The 21,273-nt window shown below is 38.5% G+C and overlaps 1 protein-coding gene and 1 long non-coding RNA gene across 7 annotated transcripts in view; one reads left to right on the plus strand and one right to left on the minus strand.

Moving 5' to 3' along the window:
• LOC126872160 (DNA-directed RNA polymerases I, II, and III subunit RPABC3) overlaps positions 1-21,273 on the plus strand; it is a 72,308-nt gene that overhangs the window by 10,804 nt on the left and 40,231 nt on the right. Inside the window, exons 1-3 of one of the 5 annotated variants that reach the window (XM_050631795.1) lie at positions 4,996-5,485; positions 14,522-14,687; positions 20,721-20,804. In XM_050631795.1, the coding sequence (XP_050487752.1) occupies positions 20,756-20,804 (49 nt within the window). In that variant the 5' untranslated portion in view covers positions 4,996-5,485; positions 14,522-14,687; positions 20,721-20,755. Of the gene's footprint in view, positions 1-4,995; positions 5,486-14,521; positions 14,688-15,519; positions 17,563-20,720; positions 20,805-21,273 lie in introns of those variants that run through there. The other 4 variants (XM_050631794.1, XM_050631796.1, XM_050631793.1 and 1 more) reach the window with 4 other exon arrangements.
• On the minus strand, positions 71-4,610 carry LOC126872174 (uncharacterized). 2 transcript variants are annotated; one of them, XR_007691893.1, is made up of 3 exons: positions 2,804-4,610; positions 2,352-2,434; positions 71-2,219 (listed from the first exon to the last, which is right to left on the minus strand). It is a non-coding gene; the product is annotated as an uncharacterized LOC126872174 (long non-coding RNA). The 2 variants fall into 2 exon arrangements; XR_007691892.1 differs by having other exon boundaries at positions 2,352-4,610.

Genomic DNA, 21,273 nt, shown 5'->3' on the forward strand with positions numbered 1-21,273 from the left:
AATTAATTAATTAATTGTTGCAATTCGATATTTTTGACATATCGAGGTATGGATAAAAGAACACATTAAATGAATGAAACCAAATAAAAATGCAATTTTAATGAAATACAGAGAATAATACATAATACGATAATACATATTTAATAATACAATAAAATTGGTCGACGGCAAACTGAATTTTAAAATTGCTCATCCACAAAAGGTATAAAATGTGTAGCGGCACACGAGTCAAAGAAAAATTCAAATCCTGTTGTTTTACCTCGGAGTATCAAGACCGTTAGGTTACAAGTAATGTAAGAAAAATAAACTCTGGACAAAACAATGTCGCCGCTACATACAAAGATCAAACGCAGACGAATTCGAATTTTCTGGTTCTCCTCCGACCAGTATAGTGATCTACAAAGTTTCTCCGAGTATTCATCGAGTATGTATTCCGTAACTTGCATTTGTACCAACGACTCACAAATTCGTCAATAAGTTATTTATTTATTTATTTATTCAAAATATATTTGACGGACTGCGACAGCAATATTTCGCTCTCGTTATCTCGCTCAACCTAACAACGACTAATCCTCCACAAATGTGATTTATACTTCCTCGAAAACTATTATTCCTGCGAATAATGTCATTCCTACGAGAAAAAATATGACGAAACACAAACGAATGCGTTTCAGGTTAATAATACATTCTACTGTGCTGAGATTAGGTTGACCGTTTCGCAAATTTCCATGTTAAATCGCTTCATTATCTCGATCACAGGGTCAAAACGAGCTGTGAGCTGACTATTAAGCTGTTATGAAGAACGATTTTCAATCTTCTTAAAGGACGGCGAATTCCTAATGCGAGATCGCCTATATCACCTTGGTAATTGGGTCCCTTCAAAAGAGAACCGAATGGCGGAAGAAGAAAAATTCTAAAGTTTCAAGTTGCACAATCCTTTGGAGAGATCGTTTCTGACAGTAGGTCACCTTCCATTGCCGGGTGCTGAGGTAATTCGAGCAATTTACTCGGACAACTCAAGCAGATCGTTGACAAACCTAATAATTTCCTCTTTGTGTCCAAGAATTGTGCATATGTGCCACATTTTTATTTCGAACGGACGAAACTCGTAGCCTTCGTGTGATATAGGTATATGTTTCTCGATCGTCTCATCTTTCGTACGAAACGATGCGATATTTCCCAGAAAAGATACGTCTTTGTTGTTTTATTCGCAATTAGGTTGATCAGAAACCGTTGTCATTCTTGTTGTGTGAAAGAGATCAGGTTGATTTCTTTGACTGAAATTTCCATTAATAGTAGAACTATAACGTACTAAATATAGAATATAGCTAGACCGAAATATAAAATTTGTACCAAAAGAAAAGAAAATGGAAGATAATAAAAAAAGATACATCATATAATTCTCGTGTTTCTCTTAATTACAAGAACTCGTCGTTGTCTATCTTAGGATTTCAGTAGCGTGAATATATCCTGTTTGAAAAGATCATTAAAAGTTCACAAAGAGATAGAGATGCGGTAGTTGTCAAAAGCTGCGCAGTGTAATTTTATAACCTTGGTGAAATAAAGAGTCTTTGAGAATAAACTCGTTATACAAATGCAATGTGTATTCAAGCGTCTAAACCATTGTCTTGTTAAACTGTTTGCATGAAGAATTTCATTTTAAAGTTATTATTTAGTTGAACATTGTTGACAATCGCTATATAGAGCCTCTTCGAGTATCTTAAGGATATTACATTTTTACAAAGAATTTATAATTCTGTAAACATTTAATTTCCTTCGTTCGTTAATTGGAATTGTAGAAAATTTAATAATATTTAAAGATCTTAGTTTATTTTTTATGAATAAAAGATGCATATTCCTCCAATTCTTCATTTTCTATTTTTTATCTCGAACGATAAAAAATTCGTAAATCTTACAGTATGGATCATGAAAATTGTAAGAAGTCTAGAAAACGGATATTAATGTTCACGTGATCAACGTACCTACTGCATCAAATTGCAATTCAACGGAGACTAGTGGGAGTGCCTAGACTGTATTTAGTCGGCGTAATAGTTTCTTTAACGACCTAATCAACGTGGCTGCCGTAAACTCTAATTACCGGTTAAACTGTGCGTTCGCAGCGAGATGACTGTGATTTCGTCGTTGAAGCCGACCTTTTGGATGTGCCATGTGAGAGTTTATCATGCTTCGCTTTGGCACTGTATTATACTCAATTTTGCCTATTTAAAATAAAAAAAAAATTAAAATTAGAAATTTCAAACTTTGCTTATTCCTTTTATTACTTTTAGCATTAACTATATCTTCCATTTTAAAATTTTCTTGCTAATTAAAACATTTATAAGTATTATTACCTGGTGTACAAACAATTACAAGTGTTCAATATCTACAATGACGATGGTGTCATAAAACTTTACAGCGTGTTTCTAAGAAATTCCTAGTAAAAAACGGAATTTATTACTTTGCGATACAATTTCTGCAATCTCCATAAAAATAAATTTAAGTTACAGTTAACAATTTATTACTGATTCATAATAAAAAAATGAATTACTACTTCACATGTCACAGCATCTTCAAATCTTCATAAAAATGTATTCGAGTTACTAAAATGTAATTACTAATTACTCTACTTAAATGTACAGAATACATATAAATTGCAGGAATATACAAAATCTTCAAAGTAAAGTACTAGGTTGTAATATTTAGAGAATGAAACAAATTTACATTCCATTTATTTACACAGGCAATCTGATCATTACTAATTTACTAAATAACTAAACATTTCTCACAGAAATAATTTCCATACATCTTTATCCTAAATTTCATTTTCTTCCTTCGTTTATTAAACTCGATAGATAGCCATAGCTAGGTTACATAACAGCAGGGCCACCCGGCTAGTATCGCGTTTTGGACAGAAACACAATGAACTCGTTAACACGGCCGATTGTTCGCATCCAATTTCAGCGGCTTGTTCGATTGCGTAACGTTGGTGTGTCCATAGGCAGACCAGTAAGATAATAAAGAATCTTTGAGAAACGGCGGTTCTTGGGAGTGCGGTGTTACGTCAGACGCTAACCAGCATTATCCGTTTAATCTGATAAATGACGTCGAGTTAATCAGGCAATGGCGAACGGAACGCAACGCGCCTCCGGATGCAAGGCACGTACTCAACGCGCGTGATCCTCGTCCTCGGCTGGCTTTTCTCCATGTCGCTGCCGTCCCGTCCCATCTTGCTCCTTTGCTTTGCACCGTGACCTATTTCGGCCAGACGCGAAGGTGAAGAAGAAAACAGGCGAAAATGGAAGGGAAAGAAGTGACAGAAATCAGTAAAACACACGTACATTACGAATAATGGCTCTCGAGATGACTCGTCTCTGTAATTTGTGTTTCGTGGGTTGGTATTGTTAGATGATCTTTGATTAATGAGAATGTAGCAAAGTTTTTTTCCAGGGTCGTCTTGCACAATTAAACTATTGTTGTTAATGAAATTTTTACAAGTCACAAGATACCTGGTATTAATAAATAAACGATAAAATTAATAAACGAAGAGAAATATGATATGTCTTCCTTTGTTGATTATTCTGATCTCTATGTCTATAACTCATAGTATGTAGACATATTAATATTATTAATTATTACATTATCGTGCAAGAATCCCATGCTGATATTTAGTACAAATTATGAATTCTTCCCACTGCTTTTATTTGCCGCCTTTTATTACCAATCTATTATTTTACTCGCATTAGCTGTGCTTTAGAATGTAACATACTATGGTAAATATAACTTAAAATACCAGGTTTAAAAATCGAAGTTATACGGCTTGTATGACTGCACGAAGCACTTGTAGCAGACGTCGTACTTTAAGATTGTTGGGTTAGGTTGATATATCTACACCGGTGATAATTTCGAGCAATCTTCGTACATATTGTGTTCGAAGAGGTGTAAATGCGTCCATTTAGCAGAACAACAATTCGATAGAAACTCCACAGATGATTTTCATGAACTGACAATGGTTGGCAGCCATAATGTATTTTCATAGTTTCAAATGTGTTGTACAGTATGTATGTATATGGAAAATTCGATGTATGATGGTCCATTTATGTGCACTTGCTTGAGTTGGATGATTTACGGTTTCAGGAAAATGTTCTTCTAAGAACTGTTATTTCATGTCTTTGCCACTTTGCTTTTTATTGGCCTACACATCTTGTTTGGAATTTTTCTGGAAAATGCAATAAAATGGAATATAGCTTGGAAGTATATAGGAACAGAAGAAGTAACCTACACGTGCAGGCCTCAATAAGAAAGATCAATTGATTTAGTCGCAAGAGACAATATCATAGATATAAACTTTTTATTCTTAAAATCCGTAATGTCGTCAAAACTGCCAGGAACCAACTTTTTCCGATGTAGCAGGCGTTCGTGTCTGCGAGAACGCAGCACCACCTGACGACCGAAGACGCATTGCGATTGGTCGAGTCGCGGGCGGCCAGCCAATCGGCTGATCGCTTTGGTATGGCGCGTTGTGCCGGTTACCGGCTTTCGCACTGGTTCGGCTGCTGGCCCGCGGCTGGTTGGCTCGCTAGAAATTGCGCGCAAAGCGAGAAAAAGGCAGAGTGAGTAGCGTGTGACTTCGCAAGATAAGGACGAACGTGAATCGCGATCGCGACGAAGACAAACAACTCTCTTCTATATACTTCTCTTATATATATATTTCGTTCAAACAAAGATAGAAACGAACAGAATAAGAAAAAGAGACGCGAATAGAGTGGAGACACGCGTGAAAAGAGCAAAACGAGGACAAAAGTAAATAGCGACGAAAGAAAATGGACGTGCAGGCGACACCGGGAGACAGAACGAGAAAGAGAAAGAACGAAGGAACGCGTGTGTGCGAGCGACATGGTACGACGGAGGAACTGTTCGAGAGAGAAAGAAGCGGGAGAGCGCGAGAAGGACACGTCGATGAAAAAGGGGGGCACGGTGGTGCGGTGCCGGCTGCCTTCGGCGAGTCGACAGTTTGGCGTTCGGTGTTGCTAGGCGCGAGGGCCACTGTCAGTGCCAAGGCGGCAGCCGGCAACCTTCTCGTGCGACCGCGAATCGTGCCACCTTTTTTCTTTATTTTTCTCGCTTTCGCTGTACATCCGTTCCTCGCAGTTTTCCATTAGAACGACTGGTCCCGCGACATTTTCGTTTTTTCCTCATTGTTTCTCACCGAACTAATGCTCCTATAGAGGATGCATTTTCGAGACTGTTCCAACGGCGAACCGGCACCCGGTCTCTCTGGGTTTGCCTCTCTTTGGCAGCACTGCGTCGTCGTCACCGTGGTGGTGCTGCGGCTGCGTGCGTGTGTGCGTGAAAATCCCGACCAAGAACATGGAGACAGGCGAATTTCAGTAAAGTGACGAACGATCATGGGGTGTTCGACCATCTTCCTCCGTGCCAAACGATTTCGCCATTCTATAGGAATACCGCTTTCGATGGAACCGACCAGGTACAGATCAGATTATCTTGTGAAAGTTACGAGAGCGGGATGGAATTTGAACGGTACACGCATCTCTTGCAACAAGTTAATAAATTCGTTATATGTTACAAGCTGCTAGCTTTCGTAAATTGAATTTGTAAATAAATATTTTGAAACTTTGATGATTTTTCTAAATTTTCATAGCAATATGCTGTACGCATGTACATTGTATAAATGATTTGGAAGGGCCAATGAAATGCGAGATATTTAGCGTCCTGTTAAGCTAAGATTCCATCCGGCTGTTATTCTCTTTTTGGTTTAGTTTTTATTATTGGATAAATTTATTTTAGTATCTATGTGTATATATATACATTGCGTTTTAACAATAGAATTGCAAAATAATTTTCTATAAAATAAATTTTAATACAGAGGTATGTAAAATAAGCGAACATATGAATTATGGAAGTGCGGAAAGTAATTTACCACGTGTTGCATACCGAATCCTGTCGGAGAAAAAGCGCATAAAAATTGCGTTCACATTCAAATACTAATGCGACACGGTTCTGTTGAATCTTATCGTCAAAAAATCTCACAACGTTTTCATGTTTCGAACCGTTTCACGTGAAATAATAGGCAACGCCAACTCACATGAATACAACACCAATGATAAATCGTTTCGATTTCATCGAACTTGTTGCGTCTTATCTCGCTCACGTTTGATAGTTGCTGAACACGCATTCGGCCAAAAACTTTTCAATACCACGGGTCAATATATGTTCGATGTTCGAAAAATACATTATTTAGCAGCATAAATAAGACTATATGTACATTATCTGACATAGATATATTACGTTACTGATCGACTAGTTATCGAAAAAGTAAACAAGATATCGAATTACGATCTGTCGCAAATGCCTAGAAACGAAGCATAAAAATAGAACAATCATCGTTGCCACGTTTCTAAAAAATAATTTTTTATCTATAACTAAACAAATAACATTTTTGCTTTTGTATATTAATTGTAAGGTTTTTTCGTCATTCTTCGTGTTATTAGATTAATACTTTGTTTCATCAACATTAATATAATATCGTGAAATCATTATGAGATTCGAGATGCAGATGAATTCGATTCCGCATCGTTGAGTTGGCACACGTATGTATTTGCGTGGCACACATGCGCGTTTACTCTTGAAGCTGCAGAAAAGTGTGAGCGGAAAATATGCGTCGTTAGCGTATTATAATCTCTTATTCTCCTTTGAATCATTCTGAAGACTTTTTAAGTGTTTCAACACTTATGGGTTCCCATTTGAAAGGTTATGTTTTTTTTATAAAACTTAGTTGATATTCTAATTTTAGTCTAAAACTTTTAGATTGAAGATTAATAAATACAAATTACGTACAATGTTCCGATATCTTATATTCGATATAGATAATGCTTACTTGAAATCATAGAAACTAAAAATCATGGAGCAAAGAGTTAAGGAGAACGACCATATAAATCAAGTGACGGGTTTTACGTACGCGGGATGAAGCTGCGCAAACGTATGCGCAGTTCACATCTCTGTGATCGATGCTCGAATTTTTAGTGCTATTTTTTCATTCCAAATCTATCAGCACCGAAATAAATATTAACGTTTTTTTTGATACAATTGGATACAATTTTACTTTAAGTTGGTGTCGTCGAACGTATCTCGCACAAAGAATTTCTATACACGATACGACTCAACGATTTAAAATGTCAACCGTATTAAATATGTTGCCAGACTGGTATTATCTAATCAGCCTTATTAAAACGTAAAGATTATTGTTCCTTCCTTTGATTCTTCTATATTCGAGATTACTAAATAATCACTTCGTGTAAGGACGAATCGACTGAAAATTTGTCTATTTTTAAATTTCTTTCTAATTATCATATCTTTGTTTGTATGTATTGTTAAAACAATAATTATCGACCTATACATAAATCTTATTTCTATGAATTCTAATAATCGTGTTTACAATTCTAGGGAAGTTTTCTTATCATCGTATCGTTTATGTAACTTGTTACAAATACGAAATTTGCAACATTTGCAAACAATATAGTTCCCGATAGGGACATTTACTTGACCTGTAACAAATGTCGTCTCTTGTGTCAGCTGAAATCAATTACATATTTACCATGACCCTTTTATATCCATTCTCTCGTTACTCTGTCATTTTTAACATCCAGTTTGACTAACGATTATTATATTTCTTTTTGCCTCTAAGTTATGCTCGTAATTTCTCCTCTGGCTATTACTTTCTGCCAATCGAACCCCGATCAAAACCGGTTCTTAAATTTCGAGTCATTACAAAGCATGTATCTGTCCCACTGTTCTCTCTCTTTTCGCCTTTAGTGCCCTTTCAAACTCTTCTGTACGGTTCCATGGTCAAACACACGGAGTTCCAACTCTGATAGTGCGGCCTGGCTCAATTTCGTGGCGTATTAATTAATCGGAACGTGCTTCGACAGGCGTCGGTAAAACAGTTCGCGGATCTATCCGCTGGACGACGTTGTTCCGTTTTGCAAAGAGTATGTGTCAATAACAGGAACTGCCCTAAAGGAGAAACGCGTTTCAGTTTAACAATGACGACCCTAGTATATAAGCTCTCTTTGTGCGTGTGCACGCGCCAATGCGAGAGACCGTGTTTCCGTGTGGAAAAGGTCAAAAGATCGTCGAGAGGAAATCGTGTTACTGGCAATTAATCAATGGACAGACGTAGACGCGGCGATCTGCCGATTGTATAATACGAATTGATGACTCTTCTTCGCGAATCATGCTGAAAATCCATTTCTCTTTTTAGAGAGAAGTTAATTCCATATTTATTTCATATTCAAATATAAATTAAAAGACGTGGAACTAAATATAAATTTGGAAATTCCAAAACTTAGAAAATTGTAATTTATTTTTCAACTGAAACATTTGCATTCGACTTTAAAAATTACTTTTTGTAAACATTTTATATTTTATGCAAGAATTTGGATCGAATCTTCATTGGCTTTGGCATTTGGCTTCATAAAATACTTAAACGACTTCGTAAAAATTACAGTATCCGTAACAATATAATAACTGTTGCTTAATTCTTAACAGATTAGCGAAGAATTCTATTTATCGACAATCAAGAAGAAAAGCCAAGAACCATTTTTATGCGTTCAAAAACATTGTGACAATGATGTTTACATTCATAGAAATGATAGTAGTGAGGTTTACACTGTATCGGTTTCGCAAATAGTTGCAATACTGGTAGGACACAAAAACAGTTCAACAACAAAAAGAGTTCCGTGAAGTCAAACACGTTAAAGCCACTTCGACGGCTAGGACAAATGAAGTGCTTATCGTTTCTCACAATTTCTCTCAATAATTCCTCGCTGGATCTAATGAAATTTTTTGCTGTCTCACCATTCTTGTCAGTCGCAATAATTTCTCCTCCTCTTCTATACGAAGAACATTTTTCAGTTAAATGTTCTTTTCTCCCCCCCCCTCTCTCTTTCTTTCTCTTTATCTATCTATCTATATCTCTATCTTTCCCCTCTTTCTCCCTCTTTCATTTTACCTTTATCTAGTCTCAAGAATTTTATTGTCGCGTTTTTAGCGACAATTAATTCCGCGGAATAAATAAAAGAATATTGCTTATTATCTTGAACCGTTTGAAAAAGCAGGACAAGCAGATCAGTAAATGTTTTAAGTGTACAATACTTTTTCTCCAACAGCTAAGAAATAGCTGAGGGATTAATAATTTTCTGCTTCTTCGTTGCGGCGTGCATGCTTGAGGAAATAACGGGGACTTGATGCTTTCGAATTTAATTTCTTTTCCTTATTAAATCATCCAACAAACAGTAAATCTTCTTTAATTCTTCGCGGTCCTACAGTATTATATGGAACATTTCGTTCCATTCTTTTGGCTTTTAGAATAGAAAACGTTAAATCTCTCACAGTGAAACTTTGTTAATTTAATCAAATGTGCATAAATGTTAATTTTGAAAATATGCAAGTATTAAGTTATTGATTACGAAAATATAAAAATGTAATTATTAATTACGAATAGATTCTGAAAGCGATTTATCGAGTATAATTAATTTAATAATATTCAAATTTCGATTGATCGAATATAAATCAACAGACTGCAGATACTTATGCAAATTCATGTTTTTATACAAAAAGTGGAGATTAGATGGAAATCGTTTACATCCTCTAAGCACTATAGTAACTAAGTTACACAGGCTATTTTCTATATTTTATAAATACATAAAGTTCTACAGTTTATAAATCGTTAAACAGAATACCAAGTATGAAGAGTTAACTTGTTTCCCCCGCTATCAAAATTTTCATTTCATTTACTACTTAAATTTCATTTGCCAATTATTTCCAAATACCACACCCCCATTGATCCATTATCATCAAGCGAAGAATACGTCATAATTCTCTCTATTCTCCTAGACACAACAAACATACATAATGACCAGTATCAAAACTTGTTCCGCGCGTAACGATCACGTAACTATCCGTGCAATCACGATATTGCCAAGTCCGTTTCACACCTGGGAGCCCGTTTTCTATCTTCAACTTCATTCTGAATGACCCTCGATCGTTCAATCTGAAAATATCTTCGCGAAAGGACTTCGATATGGCGGCCAATCGAATGAAGAAAAAGAAGCGAAAGAGAGAAAAAAGATTACTTTCGACGAACGACCGACCGGTCTTTCTGTGTCTCCTTCACCCAGTCGACCTTGAAACCAGCTGACAAGCCGAGGAAGAAGCAGCTATAGGATCGTTCGAAACGCGGGGGAGGAGGGGGGATTGCGCAATGCTTCGAAATACCATGACATCGGAACGCCCATTGTCGGACACCCTGCCACATCCTCAGGGTTCCTCTTTGTCTCGGCGAATTCGTAACGAGGAAGAGGATGAGCGAAGGAGTAGATAGAAAAAAAAAAAAAGAAGAAACAACAAGAAAAAAGGAAACGTACAAGCCGACGCGCGGTTGCCTCTTCAACCCCTCTTCCACTTGTATATCTGCTCTTTATCTTCCTCTCTTTTTCACTCGCTCTCTAGGTCTCTTTGTATCTTTCGCAGGCAGAATGTCGGCCTGTCCGACGGATGAATTTATTTTCGTACACGCCTTTCGACTTCACCGACAAGAGATTTATGCGAGAATCGCGGTCCGTGGTGAACTTTTAAGCGCACCGGGGATTATTCATACCCCGCGGTTGCTCGATGAGGAATTAACGACGGGGGACGTGTTCGTTTTTCGGCTAAACGCGGAGGGGCTCGTGAAAAAATATATCCTCTATATTTCTTCTCTATTTCGTATTTTCGCCGCTATTCTTTTTAGTTTCCCGATTTTCGTGAAAGCGTTTTTCGAGAGCGAATCGTAAACTGCATCCTCCTCGCACATATACAGAATGTACTATGATATGTGAAGCTCAGAAGCAAACGTACGATGCCATTGATATTTTATTAAAAATAATACGTAGATCAGAGCCTTCTTGCATAATAATTTACCAGTTGATATTAGTGAATTAACAAATTACAGATTGTAGATTATATTCTTTATAATTTTACATGAAATGGGAAAAGGTGATCCGTAATTTGTAAACTTTGTTAAATTTCACTTGATTTGGTAACAAACCTGTTACTATTATACAAAACAATTTATTAGTGCTAGTATATTAGTAATTTCTGATTCGTAATCTGTAAAATTTAACTAATAATATAAATTTAATTACGTTTAAAATTACGTTCTGTAACCGCGATACTCTGGCTGAAATAACTACTTTCACAGGACTATAATTTTGGAGGAGGCTCGACGGAAGTATGTAAAAAATATTCGCTGATATTCAAAATGCACAACTTTTCAAGCACTCTGAATTCCTTTTTAATCACGCAATCGCGAGTCGCGATGATGAGTCTGCGATTGCAAACCCTCTAGCGGCAAAATGAACAGATATCGAAGTTTCGGGGCAAGCTGCCTCTTTTAATCTCCTCTTCCATTAAACTTCGTTAAAATTGAAAACGAAATGTCTAGACTGGTGAAGTTGAAAAAATTTCTGTTATGAAAGTTCTGAAAAATTTGTCATTAACGTTAGAAAGAAGAGTGGGAAAGCTTTCGAGGATTTTTAATACAGGAATTTCGCCTAGTTGGAATGAATTGGTAGAGAGATTCACGAGGTTCCGATAATTCGTTACGTGCGATCGACCTTCGACTCATCGAGTGGCTTCGCTGATCGTCAGTTTGGCTGACGTGTTCTGTTCGATGTATGCTGTTTTATTAAATCGATCAGCAAACGTGCCCACCTCCCTTTTTGTCTTTGATTTCTATACGACGTTGCGACGTTGCCGTCGTCTAACTTCTTCTGAATCATCTTGTTGCCTATCTTCTATCGTAACGTATCCAACGGCCATGCAAAGCTATTCCGAAGATAAATATTTCACCTCTGATTAATTATTATTATCGTATAATGTATTAGTACATTGTATTAAAGAAACATCTTATATGTAAATTATGTGATTCTTTAAGTAAGCTTTGAGTACAATGTTACTGAATAAGATGGTAACTGCATTCATTAGAGGGCGCTGCAGAAATACATTGACAGATGTAAGTACATTATTTGGACATCTATTCGTTAGATTTATTGAAAGATACTACAAGCTTCATCTTATTTAGTGTTTTACGTTGTAAGCAGGATCTTATACATTTATGGGGAATTTAAGTGCGCAAAAATGTGCAGAATGTACAAGATACTAATATTGATAACCTATAATTTGTGGCTTTTAAAATTTTACTACTAATAAGGAATACTAATCCTACAGCCTGCGTGCTACATTCGTAAAGACAATTATCACTTTAAAACGGCGCCAAAAAATCGAATAACACCGTATAAACCACCGATACATTCATCAATAACACATAACCTTAATACCGGACCGATCGATACGATGGATACTGCAAACTGCAAAAGATCGCTAAAATTCCACGGGCATCGTAGTGAGCTAATTAAAAAGTTTCCTATCCTTGGTTCATCCTCGATTAGAAGTAAACAGAAAAAGAGAAGGTCTTCTTGCTCTTAATTGATACTCGAATAACTCCCGATCTAAAGACAGAAACAAAAACCAAACTCAAAAAAGTGAACCCTATATTCTACGTATCCAACAAAACAGTAGAAAACAAAGAACGCAGGAGAACGAGCAAAAAAAACACGAATGAAACGCGTAGATATATGCGTAGTGTGTATTTGATCGTCGTGTAGCTGGAATTAAAAGCTTCGACACAGAGGAGAAGAAGCGAGAAAGAGAAAGACAGGAAGGCTAACTGTGCGCGAGAGTAGCGGGGGTTGGAGATGCGTCACCGGGAGGAGCGTGACTACCACCCTCGCCCTCCGTGGCTCTTTTGAAGGTCAAGGTTTCCCGCCCCTCTCCCTGTGTACGTGTATACGTGTACATGTACTTGTGCACATGTATATGTGTGTGCGAGCGTGGCAAGAGGATTATGAGGGGGTAAGAAGGGAGGTTGCAGGCGTAGAAGTGTTGGTGAACGAGGACGTGGCGAGGGGTAGATTGAGGTGTGCGTGGGTGGTTGGGGGTGTGTGCCAGGGGTGGCGAGATCCCGGTGCCCAGTATTTATAGCGCTTGCGAACCGGTCGATAGCGGATAGCGACACTGCGCAGTTGGGAAGCCCTCGTACCGAACACCAACCCTTCTCCCCTCTTCCGTTCCTCAATTCTGTCCTTGTCACTCTCGCTGTCTCTGTCAGCAGAGCCTAGCTTCGCCACCCCGTGTTCACCCTTTACCCGACCTCTTACTTGCTCGACCACCCCTTTCGCATCAAGGCTTTTTACTCCCTTTTTCTTGTGTACATTTTCTATCTTGCTCATTCTTTATTCGATTCTGTACATATATTTGGTTTTATCAGTCTTCTCTCTTTAAACTTAATTTTTTTCTCCTTTCCTTTTTTCTGATGGTAATACGGAGCAATAGGAGAAAGGGAAAAAAGAGGGATGACTTTCCTCCGGGATATTGGTCATGGGTATGTACGTGGTGGGATGTAGTATACTCTCTCTCTCCTCTCTTCGCTCCAGGGGACGCGGAATGGTCGATATTGATATTGATTGGAAGTTTTTAGCGGCCGATGGTTTAGAAATTGCGCCTTCCCGAGCGTCAGAGGAACGCCATGGGGATCGTGTTTCGCCCGATGGATCGGGTAATCGCGTGACCTACCGAATGTTTTCAGGTTTCCTACAAGTATCGCCGTGCAAGATCTATTCTGTTTATCTCTAGTTTTTAAAACCCAAACGAATATCTTTGGCTCTTGTCTTTTCTTTCTTCTCTATTTCCTTTTTTGTAATCGCGACAGCGTTTACTTGAATTTTAATCAATCAGGGGACCACGTTGTAATTCGTGGGATAGGTAATTATTTTGTACCAGAAACACTTTCGAGCTATTTAACAACAAAAGAAGCTTGTTCAATGTTAATAATTTCAATCGCAATTATCATAACTCATTAGCGTGTACGTGTCGCTCTATTTCTGGAAGCTAGTTTATTGTTTATTTTATTAGTTTTAATATAGGATTATTTCAATTATTTTCTCGCTTTGGATATTTTTTCTTGGTTGACCTAATTCTTTCGTTATTAGGTTTATTATATTACAGAGATTAACGGTGCCTCGTAATATACGAGATTAATTACTCTGTGTGAAGTTCAGAATTAAATTATAAAATGATAGAGCTTAAATGACTCAAATACCCTTATCCTCACCCTGTATCTCCTTTGAGACACCAAGGTGGGAAACGCTTCCGCTACGCAACTCAGTTCCCGGAAATACATGTTCTTAGCCAACGTTAGTGATCGTGTAAACTGTCCATTCCACGCGTATTCTAAGTATAGGGAGCTCGGGTCTATTTTCGCGGTAATTCATGATGTACGATATCGGAAAGTAAGCGGTGACTGGTAACGCTAAATAAAGGCGACCGATTATCGAGTATACTACTATTAATAAGAATCATTCGACTCGACGTTAATTGAGACTCCTACGTGTACATTCATTGGCAGAAAAACGATTAATAAGCTGGAGGGGTGGAGATAAACGACGCAGCTAACGAATCACGAACATCAATTTGCCAATCAGATTTTTCCGAAAAATTGAATCTCCGACTCCTCGACGCAAGTATTGATCATCGCGGAGGACAATCGTGAGCAATTGGAGTCTGATTGAAAGGTTAGTTTGGTTTTGATTAACTGTCCTATTGCGTCCACTCATTCCTTTTTCCTTTCGAAAACTATTTGCATGAGCAAGATAACGATAGAATTTTTATCGAACTAAAGCGATCGAGGAGAATTCAAAATGTTTTAGGAACTTTTTTAGAAACGTTCGAGAGAGTAAGGGAATTATAAAATTTTAGTCGCTATAAAAATGTCGAAGACAATTAGACATATCTGTTATCTTCCGCCGTAAAAAAATTCGATACCAAATAAAAGGACTAAAAACAAGAATCTGGACAGTCAAAAAAGAAAGGAGATAACAGAGTACAGTTAGATAAAGAAACTTGTCTGGAAAAAGGTACGAGAAAGCGACGTATCAACTGTACCTGCCGCAGAGAGTAGAAAAGAGAAGAGAGTACGTGGAATGGTGGAAGATGACGAAGCAGCGGTAGAGTATGAGTGAAACAACGAAGAGGAGAAGAAGAGGGAGGTCAGAGGGTTGCTGAGCGCCGCCCCTCTTGTAGTGGGGAGAAAATCTATCGCCATCTTTGTTCAACCGCCGGGATACACAGGAGGGTTGGTACCCCTACTCGTTACTTTCACCGTGAACTAGGGAAAGACAGTCTTCTAAGGGGAAGAACAGACAAGAACAGAATGATCGTGTGGGCGTTACTGCAGAGGAAGATGGAAGCTGGTTAACGCAACAGAGAGGCAAGACGATGGAGATCGGTGGCTAGAAAGGAAGCATAAAAGAGGGATAGAGAGTGAAAAGAGGGTGTAAGAGGGACAATAGAGAGGGATAGCGTTTCGTGCGTTTCGTTGGAGAACTCTAACTACCGGCCGACCGTAAAGGTCGGCGTTGCGTTTTCTTTCTTCCTCTCCAAGTCTTTTTTTTTTTTTTTTTTTTTTTTTTTTTGTTGCTTTATTTCTCCCCTTCGTGGTCGTCTTTCGTCGAATCGTCACATCCTTTAGCGACGAGCCAGCTGGTAGCAACCGTTACGTGTTTCTGGGACTCGGTGTACTGTTCTCCACTGGTGCACGAGGTGTTTCCGGTTAATTTTTTTTTGCCTTAAAAGATCTTACTTTCTAGTAAAATAACTTTGGAATCGTTGCAATAAGATTCAAGTTTACGGTGTTAAATGGATGACGGTTAGAATGTGAAGAATGTTAGAAAAAAGAAACGTTACGAAAGAGGAAGATTAGAAAGAGAAACGGAAATCCTGGAGGAGAAACGGAAACGCGGCAGTCTCATGGAAAATGTGTCATTTTCTGTCCTTCTCGGCTGGCAAGGAAATTTAAAGGGACCGCGAAGAATGGGGGCAGGAGGGGGTAGGATTGTGTGCCGGGATGGTGAAGGTGAGAGGGTAGTTAAAGGATGAAATAGAGTGGGATGGAGGGGCGACGGAGAAATTGAGTCTGGTTCCTCGTATCTCGTTCGCCGCGCCCCGTGCCATTAGTTGACCATGAAGAGTATCGTTACGAATCTCTCCCTCTGGAGGACCAGCTGACAGCCTCACTCGACCAAGTGAAACTATCTACAAGTGAAACAAATCAGTGTTCATCGTTTACCATTCTACAGTAAAGCTTTGCAACGAAATAAACAACGAAGGAATTGACCGCGAAGAAAGAAAAAAGAATATTCAAGGAACCACGCCATAAAATAGGATATATTACGGAACAGAGGCTTCCTTATTGCGAGGAGACGGGGTAGATATTTTTAACGAGTCTTTATTAACACCGGTTTCTCCGCGTTAACTCCAATTAGTCTGCACAAAAGCAAGGAAAACCTCATCTCGATTTTTCTTACTGGTATCTTACATAAGGAGCAATTCCTGTTGACTCAATATTTAAAGAAATATGCATACTATAAAGCAGGAGAAAAGGAGGTATTGTCAGAGGAGAGAAAGAACGAGGATGACGAAGATATCCTGCGGAACGTGTATGGAAGTATATGTATACCTATCCAGTGGCGGAGGGTCCGCCAGGACCAGCCAGCGAAAACCACCCCTCTTGCCCTTTCCAGTGAAGCGAAAACACACAGAGGGAGCTAGAGTGCGACAGGTGGAGAACAAGGATGAGGATGGAAGAGGAGGGATTGGAGGGATGGGCATTTCGGGGTAGCGAAGGAGAAAGAGGCTAGGCTAGTCGTGTTTGGCTCGTGCGACGAGCGCATGAGAGCGACGAGGAGGGTCTTTGGAGGCGATGGTGAAGAGGATGGTGGCCGGTGTTCGGTGGACGAAGAGGGGAAGGATTAGAGGGTGAGAGTTAGGGGCGACGTAGTGGGGGATAGAGGCTGGTTCCGTGCGTTTCGTTGGAGAACTCGTACCACTGGGCGACCGTAAAGGTCGTCGTTGCTCTCTCTCCACGTCGGCACATAGAAGTCGAGCAGCTGGCAGCAACGTCAGCAACGAGGAACGGATCAGTCCACCGTGTGCCAGCCTCGAGGTCCGTGTTTCTCTCTCTCCCTCTTTTTCTCTCTGTCTGGATCCTTTGATCATCGTTCGCGGTGTGGAGAGGCCTGCTCCGAATAATACACGATACGATTATCGATACACGAATTTCATCGAGTATATACTTCCTTTTTTTCCTCCGTTCTTATTCTGTTCTCGTATAAGAAGTAATTTAAAGTTCTACTGGCTCTGACGATGGAGAAGATGAAACGAAAGGATTTCGAAGAAAAGAATACAAGTTGCCGTTTGAGAATGAAGTTGCTGGGAGATATTGCGCGATTGGGATTGGATCTCGACGATTGGACAATCTATAGAGAAATTGTATATCTGAGAGGATTGGTAGAGGAGAAGGAAGGATTTAAAGAAAATCAGCTGTCAAGGTGGCTGTCTTCGTTCACGCGATCATGGAATTACTGTCAACGATCGACCGTGGCGATTAGCGTGAGTAATTGGAGGAAGCTAGGATGTAGACGATCACATAGATGGAAAATGTCTGTTTTCCCTTCAATCGCTATGTTGTTTCGACTACGAGCGGTCAATTCATGATTTGTGTGCGAAGCATATTGTTGTACAACCAACATTGTGTTCGATGATCATCGAATATTTTTCGATCGTTAGAAACGAAACACGTAATATGATTTGCGTATGACCTATGCTTGCATCATTTTCTTTATTATCATGAGATATTCTACCGTAGTCACTCCGTTTTTCATTATCTAGCTGTTCTATCATCCTCACGTTCATAGCCTCAGGTTTTCTTTGATATATGTATTTCTTGGGAAGTTATTGCACAACCGGAAAACGCGAATTAAACGTGTAAATACGAAACGTGCCGCCGTTGACGAGTATTTGCACTCCATTGTCTCCACGTCTTCGCTCCCCTTTTCCGTTTGGCCGGGTTCGTTCGCGATTTTGTCGCGTCGTCGATCTCCAGTCGTCATCAGATTAATTTTCAATTTTCGTGAAATCCTTTGTTTTTCAGCGTGCAACGTTTCGTTATCGTAACATAACTGCTTATCGATGAAATTAACATCGGCTGGACTTTGAATTCGTCATAAAATTCAACAAAGAAATGTTTCATTTACCTCAAACCAGATTTTTATTAAGGCACTTTTATACAGAAAATTTTCTACATATAATTTATATTTCTTTGCTGTTTGCAATAGGACTGAAGTAACGTTTACAGTGCAATACATATACATACATATTTAACTTTAAACGTATTGCATTTTTACATCGAAGTAAATTAATGAGAAATAACGAGAATAATTGCGGCAGTTAACATATCGTCAAACATTTTACGAGCTTGTCGACGGAGCAGATTGAAGCGTTGTGTACTTAAAATGTACACTGAGTCACGTCGTCGAAAGACATTTCATTAATTCACGCAAATCCGATGTGAACAATGCGATACATACAAATTAGGCCCGTCCCTGGGCGATTTCTCGTGAACGAACGCATCAACGGTCAAATACCGTTCTCCAACCGCAAGATAATAATCCTAACATTACTGTGACACTCCAAAAAATTTTATGAAAAGATGATTCATGTTCACCCAAAAACGCTTCATATTTCATGACTTCACTTCATATCTTTTTATTTATTTCATTTTATTTATTTCACATAGAAATTTTTAACATAGTTAAGAAACTCAAATTTCAATTTCAGCATTAGAGAAATTAATAGATAATAATTCTAACATCATTCTAGTTGAATGGAAAAATTCTATTAAAAATACATGCATACTTCATATAGAGTAGAAGGACTCGGATTATTAAGCATATTAATAGATAATAATTCTCACACCACTAAAACCATTCCAAAAGTTCTGTCAAAAAATATTTCATATTATAAAAGTCGTTTGTACATTCAAAGAGACTTAAATCACAACTGTATCATTAAGAAGATCATTTTGTCAATTTAAGTTGTTGTTTCGCGACCTTAAATCAACCTGTCTACAGCGTTCTCGTTTCATTTTCCCGCGATGCAATTTCATTTCGGTGGACGTCTGTTATTTCATGCTCTACCGCTGAATTATACTATCGTATTACTACTTTGTGTACCTGGTCGCGTTCCACGGTTCGCGTTTGATACGTGTAATCTAAGAAAATCGTATCTTCAGGGCAGACGACGCGAAGAAGTTCCAAAGTACGTTTGAAATTGCCGCGTGAAGCGGACGGGTCCATTGCAATGATCGACGCGGTGATGCAGCTCTGATCTTATTGGCCAATTCACAGCGGCGAGTACAATGGCGTAGGGAAGACGAAGTGCCCGTGCAAGGACGAATTATGTAATTGAAGCGAGATACAGCTTAACGTCGCTAATAACGAATTATTTGTTCGAGCGCGAACGAAAATCAGGTGATTCTAGCTGGAACTGTTCCCGTAACAAAACATCTGGTATAGCATTGCTGAAGTGTGTTCGAAGTTTCAAGGACATCTTGTTTACGATTTGTGGGTCGTAATCCCAGATCGATATTCAATACTTTGCAACGTATAATTGAATTTTTCTTTGTTTATACGCATCTTCAATAAATTTAAATGCCAAGATATTATTATACAAAATCTGATAGTGACATGTTATATTAACATTGTAAAACATTTTAAACTTTACCCTATTACTTAATTTTATGTCATGCTGGTAAAAGTCAAATGAATAATACAATAAAAATGAAAAATTTTCTTCGATTAATTAGAAAGAACGCTGCATTCGAGCGCAAAGTTGTGGATATGTTGACAAAAAGAGAGTCACGAACAAAGCAGGGAAATGTATACGTATTTCTCCTGGGCAATTATTTACGTGAACTTAGATAAAAGCTCGCCACAAGTACACGTGTCAAGTGGAGCGCGCGCGGTCGCATATATCAGCTACGCGTTCTCCAAAACTGTGTACAATGATGTACGGACAATGCGAAAAAGACCTGCGAGGCTACCTCGGGGCGAGCCAACGATTGTCGGTTTTTTGTCGAGATCAAAGGTGTCCCGTAGCTTCAGCTATGTATAGTATACAGACAGTGCGAGGCACGCCTTGCGAGGCAGCCTTGTTGGTCTGTCTCGTACTCTCTGTACACTTTACATATATAGCTTAAACGAACGTTCGAACCCTCCTCGTCGCCTATATGGGCGAGTTTCACGAATGTCGGCTCGGACGATAAATTCGTATCGTGAATCAAATGCGATTGGCTAGCTGACAGTGACGTCAAGCCGGTGGGCAGCCGTCAAGTGGCAAGGCTGTGTCGCGTTCACTAGAGATTTGTAAAAATTCGCTTCCTTTTCTTCCCTTCTCTCCCCGATCTTTCATAATCGGAACCTATTATTACGACGATACAACGACAAATTTACCGAAGACTATGAATCATCTATGGCTGACGCAAACGTCACGTGATGGCTTAGTTTTTTTTTCAGGAAACATAATGTGTTGCCTCCAGTTAGAATTAATCGGATTCCGCGTCTCTCTTCTGCGTATATTCTCGATATTTGCATGTGTATTTGAGATATACGAGTGTGTACACACGTAACATTTATCTAACGATGACAACTTTCCCGTTTCTTTTTTCCGGTTTCCTTGGCTGGGCGGCGATCGATGATGGGTGGATGCAGTGAGCAGGCTCCATTGCGAATCCGAGTCCTTCAAAATGGACTTGATCCTGGACATCAACTGCTGGCTTTACCCTATGGAACTCGGTGAGTATCCTTCTACGATTTTTATTTTTAATATGAGACAACATCAAGATAATTGGACCACAACTATAATTGAGGATATTATTAGTAGATATAGTGGATTAAAGAACTATTAACATTTTTCTGAAATATTTTGGTACACTGAAATTAGATGTATATCAATAACAAAGAAGAATTAAAATTTTTATTTCATTAAATTTCACTTTTTCTTTTAATTTAAAGTTAAAGAAGAATTTTAAGAAAAATTTTCATAATTAAACAAATATTTTATAATCTCAAAGTATAACCCAGCTATTGTCAAATATAACTTCAACCAGATAAAGTAGCTTCACGAAAACCACTTCTCTTGATAAAAAACATATGGTCCTCATTATACCATGTGTCGACCAATGTGACAAATCCAGCGATGATCAACGACGTTAAATTCTCTAACGGACAAAAATATTTTCGACCCGAAGCTATACATGCTTGA

The sequence above is a fragment of the Bombus huntii genome, chromosome 12 (genome assembly GCF_024542735.1).
Source record: "Bombus huntii isolate Logan2020A chromosome 12, iyBomHunt1.1, whole genome shotgun sequence".
Lineage (NCBI taxonomy): Eukaryota > Metazoa > Arthropoda > Insecta > Hymenoptera > Apidae > Bombus > Bombus huntii.